The sequence below is a fragment of the Aphelocoma coerulescens genome, chromosome 1 (assembly GCF_041296385.1).
Source record: "Aphelocoma coerulescens isolate FSJ_1873_10779 chromosome 1, UR_Acoe_1.0, whole genome shotgun sequence".
NCBI classification, from domain to species: Eukaryota; Metazoa; Chordata; class Aves; order Passeriformes; family Corvidae; genus Aphelocoma; species Aphelocoma coerulescens.
The window spans coordinates 90,624,074-90,637,951 of NC_091013.1; the positions used below are offsets into that span (position 1 = coordinate 90,624,074).

The following is a 13,878-nucleotide window of genomic DNA, read 5'->3' on the forward strand; positions in this document are numbered from 1 at the left end:
ATAATGAAACCTTACAGGGGAGAGGTTTGGGGGGAGCTGCACTTTTTAATTAAGGAAACGTTGCGCTGTTAGAGATCACCTGCTGCAGTATGGATAAAGTTTCTCTATGGGCACTGTATGAATGCGGGGGACGAGCGGCAGCCCCTCGGGGGCGGCGTGGGGCCAGGAGCCCCTCTCCCCGCGGGGTTTGTGTCTTTAACACGGCTGGCGGGGCGCCGGGCGGGCGGAGGCGTGGTGAGCGGGAAGGAGCCAGTTTCCTGCTTCCCCGCTCGCAGCCGAGCGGCCGCGGCGGCAGGGGGAGGCGCTCGCCGCCCCCCCATCCATCCTTCCATCCCTCCCTCCCTATTTCCCTCCCTCCCTCCCTCCACCCACCCACCCACCCACCCATCCATCCATCCATCCGCTCACCCACCCACCCCCGCCCGCCCTCCATGGGCCGGCGCGGCCGGCGCTGAGCGCCGGGAGGCAGCGCCCGGCGGCGCCCGGCTGCCGCGATGAGCGGCGGGGAGGTGGTGTGCTCGGGCTGGCTCCGAAAGTCACCGCCGGAGAAGAAGTTGCGGAGATACGTAAGTCTCAGCCCAACCCCATCTCATCCTTACCGCGGCCCCGGGAAAGCCGGGATCCATCCCCCGCGCCTCCATCCCCGCTCCCCCGCCGCCAGCCCGGGTGCACCTGCCGCCGCCTCTCCCGGCGCCGCGGAGGCTCGGCAGGGCGGGGGTGCCCCCTTGCCCGGGCGGGGAACGAGCGCTCGTGGCTCCCCGCCCCAGGGAAAGGCGGGTGGGAGCCTCTGCGAGCCCCCCGGCTTGTCCCCTGCCCCGGGGTGGTGGGGTGGGCGGTGACGGCCACGGCTGGAGCGGACACTCGGCGCTGGGGCCGTTCTGGCTGCGCCCTGCGGTGGCCGGGCTCACCCGGGACCTGCGACACCCCCGCCTTTGAAGTCGTCTGTTTTAGGGGAGGCTGGGAATACCTTGGTGTCAAAGAGTAAAGGTACCTAACGCATCTTGGATCCCCCCAGCATTCCCGTAACAGTCCCTGTCCCCCATCCCGTGCACGGTTCCTATTAATCATTGAACGTCCGAACCCTTTGAAGATAGCACCAGTAGCGCTTCGATAGCCTTTGTATCGTTAGCGGCTGAGATCAAACACTTCAAAGAAGTTGTAAAAACAGGGTCCAAATGCCAGCTCTGTCACATTCCCCACTCATTGAAAGAAATAACTGTTCTTTGCGTCTCCGCCTGACAGTCCTGCCATGTGCCACGAGCATTAGCGCTCAGAAACGCGCTGCCATCCTATGACTCGGCACATCGCTTCCCAGGATGTCAGGGGTCCCACTCCCTGACACCAATGACCAGCCTCAGCCAGCCTTCAGTTGACTGGAATGCAGCCTCTGGGAGGGAGCTGGATGCTTTCCCTTCCTGGGGGAGCACCAGCCAGATCATCCTTTGGTCCTGTTTCTTTTGCCTGCGTGCATTTCGGCAATGGCAGGCAGAACAAGTGCAGCTGGTGTCTCCCCAGTGCCTGTTATTGATTGATGGAAGCATCACTGCCTACCCTTGAGGGGGAGATGGATGTCTGTAGTCCTGTATTGCAGGCTAGAGCAGGACTGGGGGTGTGTCTGATTTGTGATAGAATGTTATTAGCCTTACCCAAAATGGGTTCAGCCCCATAGACATCAGTGGTACCACATCCCTTTGCATTAGACTGTGTGTCCAGTTGCTCTTGGCAATCCTTTCCTTGTGTGCCTCGTGCTCTTTGAGAGAATATCAGGTTGGCACAGGGCTGTGGGATGGAACTACTAGGGAATCCAGTAAGGTAAACCTGAGTGTTTATGTGGGAAATATCAACCCCCTAATGAATGTAGGCAGGCTTTGTGGGAGGTGGACAGAATGACTTTGTGCATGCTGAACTGTGGAGGATGCTTTTAGCTTAATGGAGCAAAGCACCTTCCTCCCGCAGAAATCAACTAATTGCTGATCCTGAGTCACCAATGGCCTTAACTCATCAAACATCATTAGCTCCCCAGCATCTGCCCCATGAAAGGGTTCTCACATCACTGTCTGAATATCCAGCTTGTGCTCTGGCATTCCAGCAAGAGCTGAATAAATCTGCTAAATGCTCTACGTGGAGGGTGTGACACGCCAGCAGTTAGTGCTAATTATCAATGTGCATAAGAGTGCTTTTCATCCACATACATCCCAAAGTGCTTTGCAAGCCACCTATGTTTTCAAAACATCCTCATTCCCCCAAGAGGAAATGCGGCCATGCTGAGATGTGCCCGGCCAGCCCACGCAGCCTCCGCGGGGCAGGAAGCGATGCTTGGCAGATGTCACTCGAGGGGAATCTCTGTGCTGGAGCGGTCCCAGCGCTGTGGTCAGTGGGACTTCCCTTCCAGTCACACCAGTTGCACCAGCTTCCTGCATCAGTGGCTGGATTTGAAAGCGTTGGCCTTTAGCTTGGACTGTGTCTCACTTGGTGGTGCCCCATCCCTTTGCTTTTTAATGCATTATTATTGATACTGTATTTATATCGCTGTGTGTGGTGTGCATTCAGGGCGTTGGTGTGTTGTTCAAGTTCTCCTCGAGAGTAGTTCAGAGCAGCTTGCTGGTACAGAGCCCGCGGGTGATGTCTTTCCTCCCATAAAACCTGCCTTCATCTACAACAAACCCACATGGTTGGACTTTGGTTCTCGTGCACAAAAGGCGGTTTACGCCGGCTTTTGTACGGCCTCAAAGAGAAGGTGCTGAATCGCTGGCTTTGCTGCTTTCCTTCTAGCTTCGGTTTATATTCTGCTTTGAGACCTCAAAGGAGAAATCTCAGGCTGCAGGATGCTGCTAATGGGGTTTGAAGTTCCTGCTCTGGCTGTATTGACACAGGGTAGATGATAGATTTATTTTTTCTTTGACTAGTGCGTTTCAAATGTATGTGTCTGCACATGGGTGTGTTGCTAATGCTGTCCTTGAAGTGCTGTGCTTTTATAAGCCTGGGTTTGTTTTGCTTTTATTTTTCAAGGAGATCTATGGCAAGAGAGGAAAGCTCTAAATTTTCTCTCTAACTTTCACCCAGGGAGGTTGGGAAAGGGAACTTTTCTCCACACCTGATGTGTGCAGCATTAATCTGCATTTACAGAAATACCTGCTTTGTTTCACTTTAGAGGATTGTGTTTCTGTGAGATTGTGGGACCTATTTGTACAATGCTCTGGGATATATCGGTATTGTGAGTTTCTCTTCTATTGTGGGACACTTAAATGATCAAACAATGACTACTTAAGGTTGAGACAAAGTGTGCCTTTTTTCAGGCTCATAACTGCAAATAGGGGTTCATGTAGACTCTGGGCAGTTTGGCTGTAAATGCTACTGTAATATTGATAATAAAAGCTAAGCAAATAATTGAAGGTCACAAATAATTGAGGCACCAAAATAACTCTTTTCACCTCTGTTCTGCTTCGGACACCAAGCTCCCTCGTCCTCTTGCTTAATTGCTTTTTTTCAGACAAACACTTTTTGTACCTTCATAGAATGGTTTGGGTTGGAAGAGACATTTAAACTCATCTAGCCCAACCCCCTGGCAATGAGCAGGGACATCTTCAACTAGACCAGGATCCTCAGAGTCCCATTCAGCCTGGCCTTGTATGTTTCCAGGGATGGAGCATCCACCGCCTCTTTGGGCAACCTGTGCCAGTGTTTCACCACCCCCATTTTAAAAAATTTTCTTCCTCATATCTGGTCTGAATGTACCCTCTTTCAGTTTAAAACCATTATCCCATGTCCTGTTGCTACAGGCCCTACAAAAAAGCTTGTCCCTTTTGCCTTTCTGACTTTCATGCATGAAAGGGTCTCCTTGTATGCAGCCACAAAGCACAGAACCATCTTTTAATTCTCCTCCTGGCTCCTCCTTAAAACACACATGAAAATAATTTTTAAAAAAACCCCAGTCCCTAAACAAAACCCTGGGCTTTAGTTGTGTGACCAATGAGCCGAGACCAGCGCATGTTGTGCGGTGCTGTACTGACTCACTGTCTCCTGGTCCTCTCCCGCTGGACGTGCCTGTCTGTTGTCTCCTGTGTTAGATGTGGGTTTAGAGCAGTGTTTTGTGTCTGTCCACTGCCCGGCACGATGGGCTCGGGGGTGGACTGTCTGGCAGGGAAGCACTGTGAAAAATAAGTGCTGTCGTAGAGCAGCTCAGCTCCCTATCGTTAGATCAGTGCACTCTGCCTGCTCATTTATGTACCATGAAGTCAGAGTATTTTCTGTCTGGCTGAGATGTATGTCTGCAGTTCCGACTAAAACAAAAGCTTCTCATCGTGTACTGGTTTTACAGTCCTTTAGTGCTTTGGGGTTTTTATTTTTTCTCCCAGCTGGTTTATCTGGGTTTGGCTTTGTGCATCAATGGTCGTTCCTACATCAAGCAAAAGCAGTTTAATCAAGGTCATTGGAAGAGCTACTCCTCTCCGATGGGACAAGCAAGAAGAGGTTAAAGGGCTGATTTACTGATAGCAGCCTTATTCCTAGGGGCAACTCCTTGATGAAGGGCTTCTTTTGGTGCCTAAAGTAGATGTTTCATATCCCACCTCAAAATGCATTGTAAGGATGTCCTCCTTAAATGAGAATGTGAGATGTGGACTGAAGTAGGACCATTTGTGCAGAGATATCATAGGCTGTCAAATGGTGGAGATGCCAGGTGGAGTTTGGCACAGTGCTGATTGGGATGAAATTTTATACGAGTGAGAAGAAAGAACATCCTTTTATTCTGCAGCAAAGTACAAAAGATGGGTATTGTGCAAAATTATCTCCTTTTTTTTCTTCTTTTCTCTAAGGAGTTTTAATCGGTCACTCCCATGCTCAGCTGTGCCATGCCTCATTCAGGATGCTCTACCCTCTACCAAAAATAGGAAATAGTTGCAGACACACCAGAGAAAAGCACCAAAAAATGAGCAAAAATATAGAAAACAGAAAGACTGAAGGAAATGGGCTTGTTTAAGGATGAGAGGGCTGAGAGCAGAAATAACAGTCCTCAATTATGTCAAAGGTAGCTGTGAAGGGGAGAGGGGTAAACTGTTCTCCATGGCCAGTGGTTGGAGGCCAAGAAGTGCTGAGCTTGAACTGCAGCAAGGGAAACAAGTGTAGGAAAAACTTCCTAACCTCTGATTGCTGGAGGAATGGAGCAGTGGAACAGATGGTTTGGGATGGGCTTGGAGTCTCCATCGTGGCAGTTCTGAAGTGCAGGTTGGCCAAACTCCACTTCAGAGAGCTGAATCTGTTTTGAGGCAGTGGAATAAATTTGACAAATTCTCCAGAAGTTCCTTCCAGCGCTGGTTTAGGTTAACTTACGGATTTTGAGCCTGGATGCAGGGAGGTATAGTTAAGAGGCTTAAGGGCACCAATTATGTCACCTGGATCTCCTGATGGGACTCAGGGAAGTGTCCTCTGACAAGTTTTTTGTAGAAAGTTTTGACAGCACTGAACTCCATGACTTTGCACTTATTCCATCTGTCAGACTGCCTTGCTGCACCCTGCTCCTCCCTTGTAACCTCCCAGCTTGATTCCAAAAGACCATAATGTATTTTAGCTGTTATCTTCTGCCCCGTGATTCAGAGGAGGGATGAACACTTGTTCCACCAGAGAAGGTTTTGCAGGTCAGGGGGTGCATTTTGCTTGCAAAGGCAGTGCCTACCAGCACTCCTGCTATACCAGCTCTCTTGCACAATGCTGCACAAAGGTCCCGCTCTCTAACTTGTTTCTCTGCTGCATCATTGCTGATGAGTCAAAACATGACCTCTTCCCTACAACCTTCTTTTAGGGTCATTTTGTTTGAGTGTGGGGCTGCATTCCTTTGCCCACTGTAGCATTTTCTGGAAACAGTCAGGTGGTGATGTATTGTCATCACGATAATTGTGATCTAGGAACATGCAGATACTTGGAGGGTGGTTGTGGGAGCAATGGAGTCAAACTCTTCTTGATTGTAGAACGTGACAAAATAAGGCACAACAACCACAACCCAGCTTTGGAGGATCAGGTTGGGTCTTAGGAAAGCCCCTCCAGTAAGAGGGTCATGGTGTAGAGGACCCGGTTCCCATGGAGGCTGCAGGCTCTCAGTCTTTAGACGTTTTCAAGGCTTGGCTAGAGGAAATTCCAACTGACCTGATCTAGTGATTGCACCTCAAATGCAAGGCTGGACTGGAGCCTGCCTGAGCTGCCTCCAACCCAACATTTCTTACACCTCTGTGACACAGTGCCACCAATCTCAGGAGCAATAGAACTGTTGTATCCCAGCTCGCTGTGAAGGTGGACAGTCTTTGTTTTGTTTGCTGCCAACACACATGCTGGGGCAGCTTGTCAGCTGCTGAAACCCAAACTGGTTTGGTCAGGACTGCCCCGTGTGTGTTCCGAGGCATTGCATCAATTGAGGTGGACATGCCCACAGAAGTTAAGGAGTCCGTGTGTTGTGTGGAGGGTGAAACTGGTGTATTTTCCTGGTACTTTGGCTATGCTAGGATAGCTTGAGAGAATCCTCAGCTATCTGTCATAACTTCAGAGCTGGCCAATAGTCCTGGCAGTTCACAGTGGATGTGAAAGATTGATGGTGGCAAAGCACAGGTTGAACTTAAGAAAGACAAACAATACTTAGGGAAAGCGTGTGAAGAAGCTGGGTTTGTTTCTCTTTGAAAGAGAGCAGAAGTGATACTGAAACCATTTTTTTTCCTTTTTCTTTTAGCCAGTATCAGATGAAAGATATGATGCAATAGTGTTTACCAGACCGAAGCACATAATTTATAGTCGTGACTCAAAGGCAGAACAAAAATTATTTATCTGTATTACAGTAGCAGCTGAGGCAACTGGGGCTCAATGCGCTGAGTGTTTGGGGAGACCACATCTGCCCTGAAAGGTCTGGTCTGATGGGGAAACCAAGGCACGGAGCAAGTCAGTGATTTGGCTGCACTTGTGTTCAGGGTCATTCCCACAGCTGGAAACTCAACTTGGCTTTATGGTTGCTACCTGAGCCAGGGGCTTCTGAGCTGCTCGCAAGCTGCTGAGGATGTGTGAAGCTATGGAAACAATTGCAGCTGGTCCAGAGAAATACATAATATTTCTGTCAGGGATTTGGATGATGAGGGTTGCCAAGGTCATCAGGGGTCTCTCTGAGATTAGTTGATCCAAAAGGTTTGGAAATAACTGCTTTTAATATAAATGGCCGTTCCTTTCAGTACTCCTTTAAAGTCTTTAAAGTCTCACTTTCTTATCATAATGGTTAGGTGGATCTTCCAGCACCTTACAGTGATGATAAAATGTATCTCGAGAGGTGGAAGAAATAAGAGAGGCTTTGATTTACTTCAGGGCACCCAGAGAGCAGCAGTAGAGCTGAAAGACATTTTGCTGCCGTTTTGTGCAGCTTCTCCACCTTGCTGCCAAGTGAAACCAGCTTTGTGGTTATCATGTGGTTATCATGGGTTAAACCACAGCAAATTGGCAGTGAACGTGGGAGGCTGTATAGATGGAGCCAGTGTAGAGCATGGTTGGTGACTGATCATTAGTGGGGTTCTCAGTCTTAGGGCCAGTGCTCTTCAACATCTTAAAAAATTACTTGGTTGCAGGACTCGAAGTGATACTAAGTAAGTTTGTTGATGATAATAAGTTGGGATGAGCTGTTGGCTCCCTCCAAGGCAGAGAGGCCCTACAGAGAGATCTGGACAAATTAGAAGTCTGGGCAATCACTGACCATATGAAGTTTAACAAGGGAAAGTACCAGATCCTGCACCTGTGATGAGGCAGCCCTGGATGTACAGACAGACTGGGGAATGAGATTCTGGAGAGCAGTGACACAGAAAGGGACCTGGGGGACCTGGTGGACAGAAAGCTGAGCATGAGTCAGCAGTGCCCTGGCAGCCAGAAGGGCCACCTGTGTCCTGGAGTGCATCAGGCACAGCATCGCCAGCCAGGCAAGGGAGGGGATTGTCCTGCCCTGCTCTGCACTGGGGCAGCCTCACCTTGAGTGCTGGGGGCAGCCTTGGACACCACAAGATACGAAAGATACAAAGCCATTTGAGAGTGTCCAGAGGAGGGCCACGAGGATGGCGAAGGCTCTGGAGGGGAAACCTTATGAGGGGTGGCTGAGGTCACTTGGTCTGTTCAGCCTGGAGAAGAGGAGACAGAGGGGAGACCTCATTGTGGTCTGCAACTGCCATGGAAGCAGAGGGGCAGGCACTGATCTCTTCTCTCTGGTGACCAGTGACAGGACCCGAGGGGATGGCCTGAAGCTATGTCAGGGGAGGTTTAGGCTGGATATTAGGAAAAGGTTCTTCACCCAGAGGGTGGCTGGGCACTGGAACAGGCTCCTCAGGGAAGTGGTCACAGCACCAAGCTTGGCAGAGTTCAAGAAGCATTTGGACAATGTTCTCGGTCATGTGGCGTGACTCTTGGGGTGTCCTGTGCAGGGCCAGGAGTTGGATTTCAGTAATCCCTGAGGGTCCCTTTCAACTTAGGATCTTCTGTAATTCTATGATCACTTTTCTTTCTTATTTGTGCTTAGTGACAGAAAAAGCAAATGTTCAGTGTGTGGATTAACAAAAACAGACCTGAGACCTTAAGAAGAGATCCAGACCATTTTCATGCTACCAGGCAAACACACTTGCACCAAGGTGTGCCTGCCATGACCTTGCAATGCACAAAGAGGATTTCCTCAAGGTCAGTGTGCAAGCCTGCACAGTGCCATTTTACATATGTCATCAATCATATCTAGTCATACAGCAATTTAAATACGTGCTGTGTTTACATAGAAAATTTTAAAAAATAATAGTAAATAAGTAAAAGGCAGATTTTGTCAAAAAAATTGCTCTTAGCTGTCTTTAGCCTGCAAGCTGTGCCTTTAAAGGACAGGAGGAAAAACTGAGTGCTGGGAGCATATGTTTCTTGCTGTGTAAGATAGCCAGTGGTGCCTGTTTCTCCAATGAATCTGGACTAAATCCAGCAACCTGGGGGGGGAAGGGGAGGCTGATTTCATCTCTGGATTTGTGTTTTTGTATTTGGTTCCTATTTTTTTCTGAGTTCTTGTGCAGTTTTCCTGGAGAAGGTTCTGATCTGGGAAATCTTGCATCAGTCTGGTTGTCTGCATTACACTAATACCTAGAAATGAACTTCTCCATCCAAATGTGCATATTCTCACCCTAAAATGATGTGTGTTCAGGGTAGGAAGTTCACTCTTGGGCCAGAAATGGGACATTTTTATTTATAGTTTAAATCTGGTTTTGAGGCAGAACCAGTTGAGAACAGCTCTTAGACATTTCTGTATTAAGTGTTCCGATTGTTTTCTGTCTGTGCCTACTCCAGACTCCTTTTCATATTGGCTCTGAATTTTTACATGCTGTATGTTTGTTCTCTCTGTTGACAGAAATAATAATCTATTGACAGAAATGAAAATCTATTGCCTGAAATATCTTCTGGTTGGATTTTTTTACATTATTATTTATTCTTTCTTTTGCTTCCCCACGCCTTTTGGACACATCCACACTATTTCCATCATGTTTTCTGGATCGAAGATACTGTCCTAATAGCATTTCAGTACTTGTTATGCATCTTATTCCATTTAAACCTGGTATTTTCCAAAGGCGTTTGCTTTGGAAGGCATTTAGACATTTCTTTGGTGGAGTTCCAGGTCCCGCATCCATATGGTAAGATGGAAATAACATTTGGAGTCAAAGATTTGCGGTCTCCTGAATCTCATAGATTCTCACTGATTAAGTTTTGCTGATGATCCCAGCTGCTGCTGCCTCGCCCATTTGGATTCCTTGCTGACCTTCAGAACAAGCCCATGACTTTCATGTGGCTGCCAAAGGTTGCAAGTTGACTTGCTAAATCCACTTTCTAGCCACTTAACATAACATCCAACCAGGGATTATGTCTTGTTTCCAAAAGTGACTAGTAAGCCTTCATTTCTCTCTTCTCTACTGGTGACACTGAGGTGTCTTTTAAGCTTTCAGCTTCAAAGAGCTGTGTTGCACATGGTAGGTTTCATACAGTGTGTTGCTGTTGAGCTGGGCAATGCTTTTGTTCATTTGCAATTTTTAATCTCATAATAATGTCAGTAACGATGTTTAATGGGGTTATTAGTCATTGCTACCGATCTGTTCTTCAAATCTTCATCCACACAGTTGTTTAAGGACCTTTTGGCTTTTTTTTTTTCTTTATTTGTAGGGGGAAATATGTGGTTTTACTTCTCCCTTGCTGCTCTTGGCTTGAAACAGTGCCCTGTGGAAAAAGGAAGGTTGGCTATGCAATTCAGCTCGGGGTTTCGGTAGTTGCCTCTCCATTTAAAAGTCTCCCTTACCACTCCTATAGCGGCCACGTCAGCAACTCCAGATCTCCTTCCTTCTCACACTGCTTGCCTGCTGGTGCTGTGTTTGAGAGCCATCCAGCACAGGAAGGGGCAAACACAATAAACCATAGAATCATAGAATCACAGTGGTTTGGGTTGGAAGCAACCTGAAAGATCACCTAGTCCCAACACTGTGCCATGGACTGGGACACCTTCTGCTAGACCAGGTTGCTCAGAGCTTCATCCAACCTGGCCTTGGACACTTCCAGGGATGGGGCATCCATAACTTCTCTGAGCAACCTGTTCCAGTGCCTCACCACCCTCACAGTAAAGAATTTCTTCCTAACATCTAATCTAAATCTCTTCTCTTTTAGTTTAAAACTCTTCCTCCTTTTCCTATCACTATTGGCCTATGTAAAAACTCACTGTTCCTCTTTTTAATAAGCTCCCTTTAAGTACTGGAAGGCCACAATGAGGTCTCCCCAGAGCCTTTTCTTTTCCATGCTCCTTCCATAAATGCCCCTCTGTAAATGCCCCTTCTGGCTGATTGACAGCATAAAACAGCCACTATACTTCCGTGCCATCAACACTGCACACAGCTCCTTTGGTTCTGGGTCACTGTGTTGTTCCTAAGTAGCTTCCTCCAGGTAGGAATCTCCCAGGAAAACCTCGTTTGCTTTGACCCAAGAAGAATCGATGACCTGAGGCTTGTGTTCTCCCCCTGTCTTGCCTTCCCTGCCTGCCTCACCCACTGTCCACCACATGTAATGTCAGACTGGAGTTTCCAGCAGGCTGTGGGGAATAGAAGGGCTCATTGTTTCAGGGGTCAGGGCCCAGGGCCAGGGTGGCAGGAGAGAGGGGCACGGAGCTGGCGGCTGAGCCCTGCTGCTACCTCCAGCGTGGCGTTATGTTATCCATAGGGGCAGCCATGCAGACAGTGAGCACTCTGTGATCATGGCTCCTTAAAGCCTTTGAGGGAGGGAAAAAAATAATATAAATGAAAGGAAAAAAAAGAGATGCAGAAGATATGGGGTGTAGGGAGTGACAGGGAGTGTATGGGGTCCTTTTAGCTGTCCTGAGCAAGAGATGCTGAGAAATGATGTAGGCCAGTCCCTGCTCAAGGCTTCAAAATTGGCAGTTGAGGTTTTAATTGAGCCTTATCTGTTCAGGTCCTTCTCTGAGCCCTCTGTGTGCATGGAGCGAGGCAGGACAGGGAGCAGGAAGTTTTCCTGCCAGCAATCAGGACTTTATCCTGCAGCAATGTGTGTGTGGGTGGACCCCTGACACCAGCGTCTTTGGAGAAGGGTGATGAGAGTGATTAGGAGCCTGGGAAAGCTTTACACAACAGGCTTCCGAAGCAGCAAAGGACAGCCACCTTCCAAGGAAAGTGAATGAGAAAGTGCCCTGATAAAAGTCCTCAGGGCTGCTGTCCATGCAGAGGGGAGAGAGCATTTCAGCTTGGCTTGTGGGACTTCTTATGTGAGCACCCCAGGGTCCTTCTTCGGGAAGGGGCCCAAAGCGTTTGGCACATCACCAAAGAGAGTGATGTCCCATCCCATCTTGGAACCCACTCCTGGAGAGGCGAGATTTGTGCTCAGGAGAGGTGACCAGATGTGTCCAACCCCTCGGCATCAAACACAGAAGGGGAGCAGATCACAGATGTTAAAGCTTGTAAGATCTTTTTGTTTCTTCATCCTTCAGAAAATTCTGCCTTCGCTGTTGATGCGTGATGGGGGAGAAACTGCCTCCTCCTACCAGCTCTGAATTTGCACCTTATAAAGTAGATGAGATATGAATAATGTGAATATCTGCAATTTTAGAAGTTGATACCATGAAGAAAACACTGGAAAGGAACAAAATTGGTATTTTGAGGTTTAAACCAGTCAAACAGTTGAGGATGGGTCTTTCCAAGAGATAGGGCTCTCTCCTCTTTTCTTTTCAGAGTTTCCACCTGTAACGGGGTGTGAATTGGTCCAAGACTAGCTAGATCCTGCACCATACCCATAGAGTTGCTCCCAAAGCCATTTTCAGCTGCTGCCTTACACTCCCTTCAAAGTCAACCCGAGGGAGGGAGGGTCTGAAGGGATCAGGCCGTTGTCTCAAACCCTTGCAAAACATGTTGGCTGAGGCTTCGACTGGGAATCAATCAATACCCTCTTTTTAGCATTAAATCAGTACAGCCAGCTGGCATGCAGATGGGCTGATGTATCATGTGCTGTCACAGGGAGGTGCATCGAGGAGCAAGAATTCATGACAGAATCATGTGTAGAGAAGAAGGTTGCCTGCAAGGTTTATTTGTTTGGGTTTTTTTAATACTGAAGGTGCTTCATGTGCAGCAGAAGGCAGAGCATCTTACAGGTTGGTGTCATGGATGGTGCTTCACAAAATACTCTGTGCTCAGGAGTGTGTGTTAGATGTTCACAGTGGAGTTGACAATGAGTGTTTGTCTTGGGCCTCATGCATTTCTCTGGGCTGGGACTGAAAAGGGGACGTAAAGCAAATCCTATCCTGTGCAATGTGTAGGATGTTCATGAGGCTTTTTTATGAGTTCTTGGTTAAGTAGGGTGTTTGATGACAGTGTTCTGTTGGTGATTTTTCTCTGTCTATTCTGCTTCTTGGAAGAGTCTGCCATGACCAACTCAGTGCTGTTAAATGTTGTCATTAAGGCTCCTTGGGGTGAAGTGTGGACCTGCTATACTAACACTCTTGGAATTTCAGATAGAATTGAGTTGTTGAATACCACTTGGGAAGGACAAGCTTCAAGATTTGCATTTGTAATTAAGAAGAGCTTTTTAAAGCCTGTTCTTTGCATTTCTTTGTACCTGGAGCCTCCCACGAACCAACCGTAGCTCAGGTTGTGGAGGAAGGTGAGAAGCCAGAATGACGTGTTTGGGGTTTACATGTTCCCCTCTGCTGTGCACATTGCTGCTGAGTCAGCTGTAATTTAGGCGTGGTTCAACCCTCCTTTGTCAGTGTGGAAGGGCCTGGTCAAAACCTTGGATTTCTTTCCTTCAAATTGTGGGAGACTTTTGTTATATATATTTAAAAACAAAAAAAAACCCAAACCAAACAAGAAAAAAACCCCAACAAAATACTGGTTTGATGGAAAACGAGACACCAAAGCACAATCAGAAGTGTGGCTGTGGGGCTCTTCAAGTTGTAACTCAGATTTTCATTCCTGGTTAGTATATATTCCTGGATATTATCACATCTTCTTCTTCCATTTTCCCACCTTTATCCTTTTTGTCCCCAAAGCCCAGTGGTGTGGCCTGGGCTTAGGTTTGTTTTCTTTCTCCCGAGCTTTGGTCCTTGCACTTTGAATTGTCACTAGTACTCATACACCTACCCTGAATATTCCAGGAGGGTTTGGCATTATGACACTGAGATGGGTTGTAAACACAAATTATTTTAGCTTTGCACATCCCAACAGAGCAAAGAGTTGGCACAAGGGGTTGGACACTCAATGGGTTTCCAACCTTTCCACCCTTGTGCTGCCAGGTTGCTTACCAGGCTATTGGATCATTACTGGCCCTGTTTTATAAATAGGAAATTACAGTGAACAGGGACTAAGT

At 47.8% G+C, this 13,878-nt stretch overlaps 1 protein-coding gene across 1 annotated transcript in view; it reads left to right on the forward strand.

Annotated features, from left to right (window-relative positions):
* Positions 1-426: 426 nt before the first annotated feature.
* The window catches only part of GAB2 (GRB2 associated binding protein 2), an 89,700-nt gene continuing 76,248 nt past the window's right edge, over positions 427-13,878 (forward strand). Inside the window, exon 1 of the mRNA XM_069016338.1 lies at positions 427-566. Coding sequence (XP_068872439.1) covers positions 495-566 — 72 coding nt within the window. The 5' untranslated portion in view covers positions 427-494. The remainder of the gene's footprint in view (positions 567-13,878) is intronic.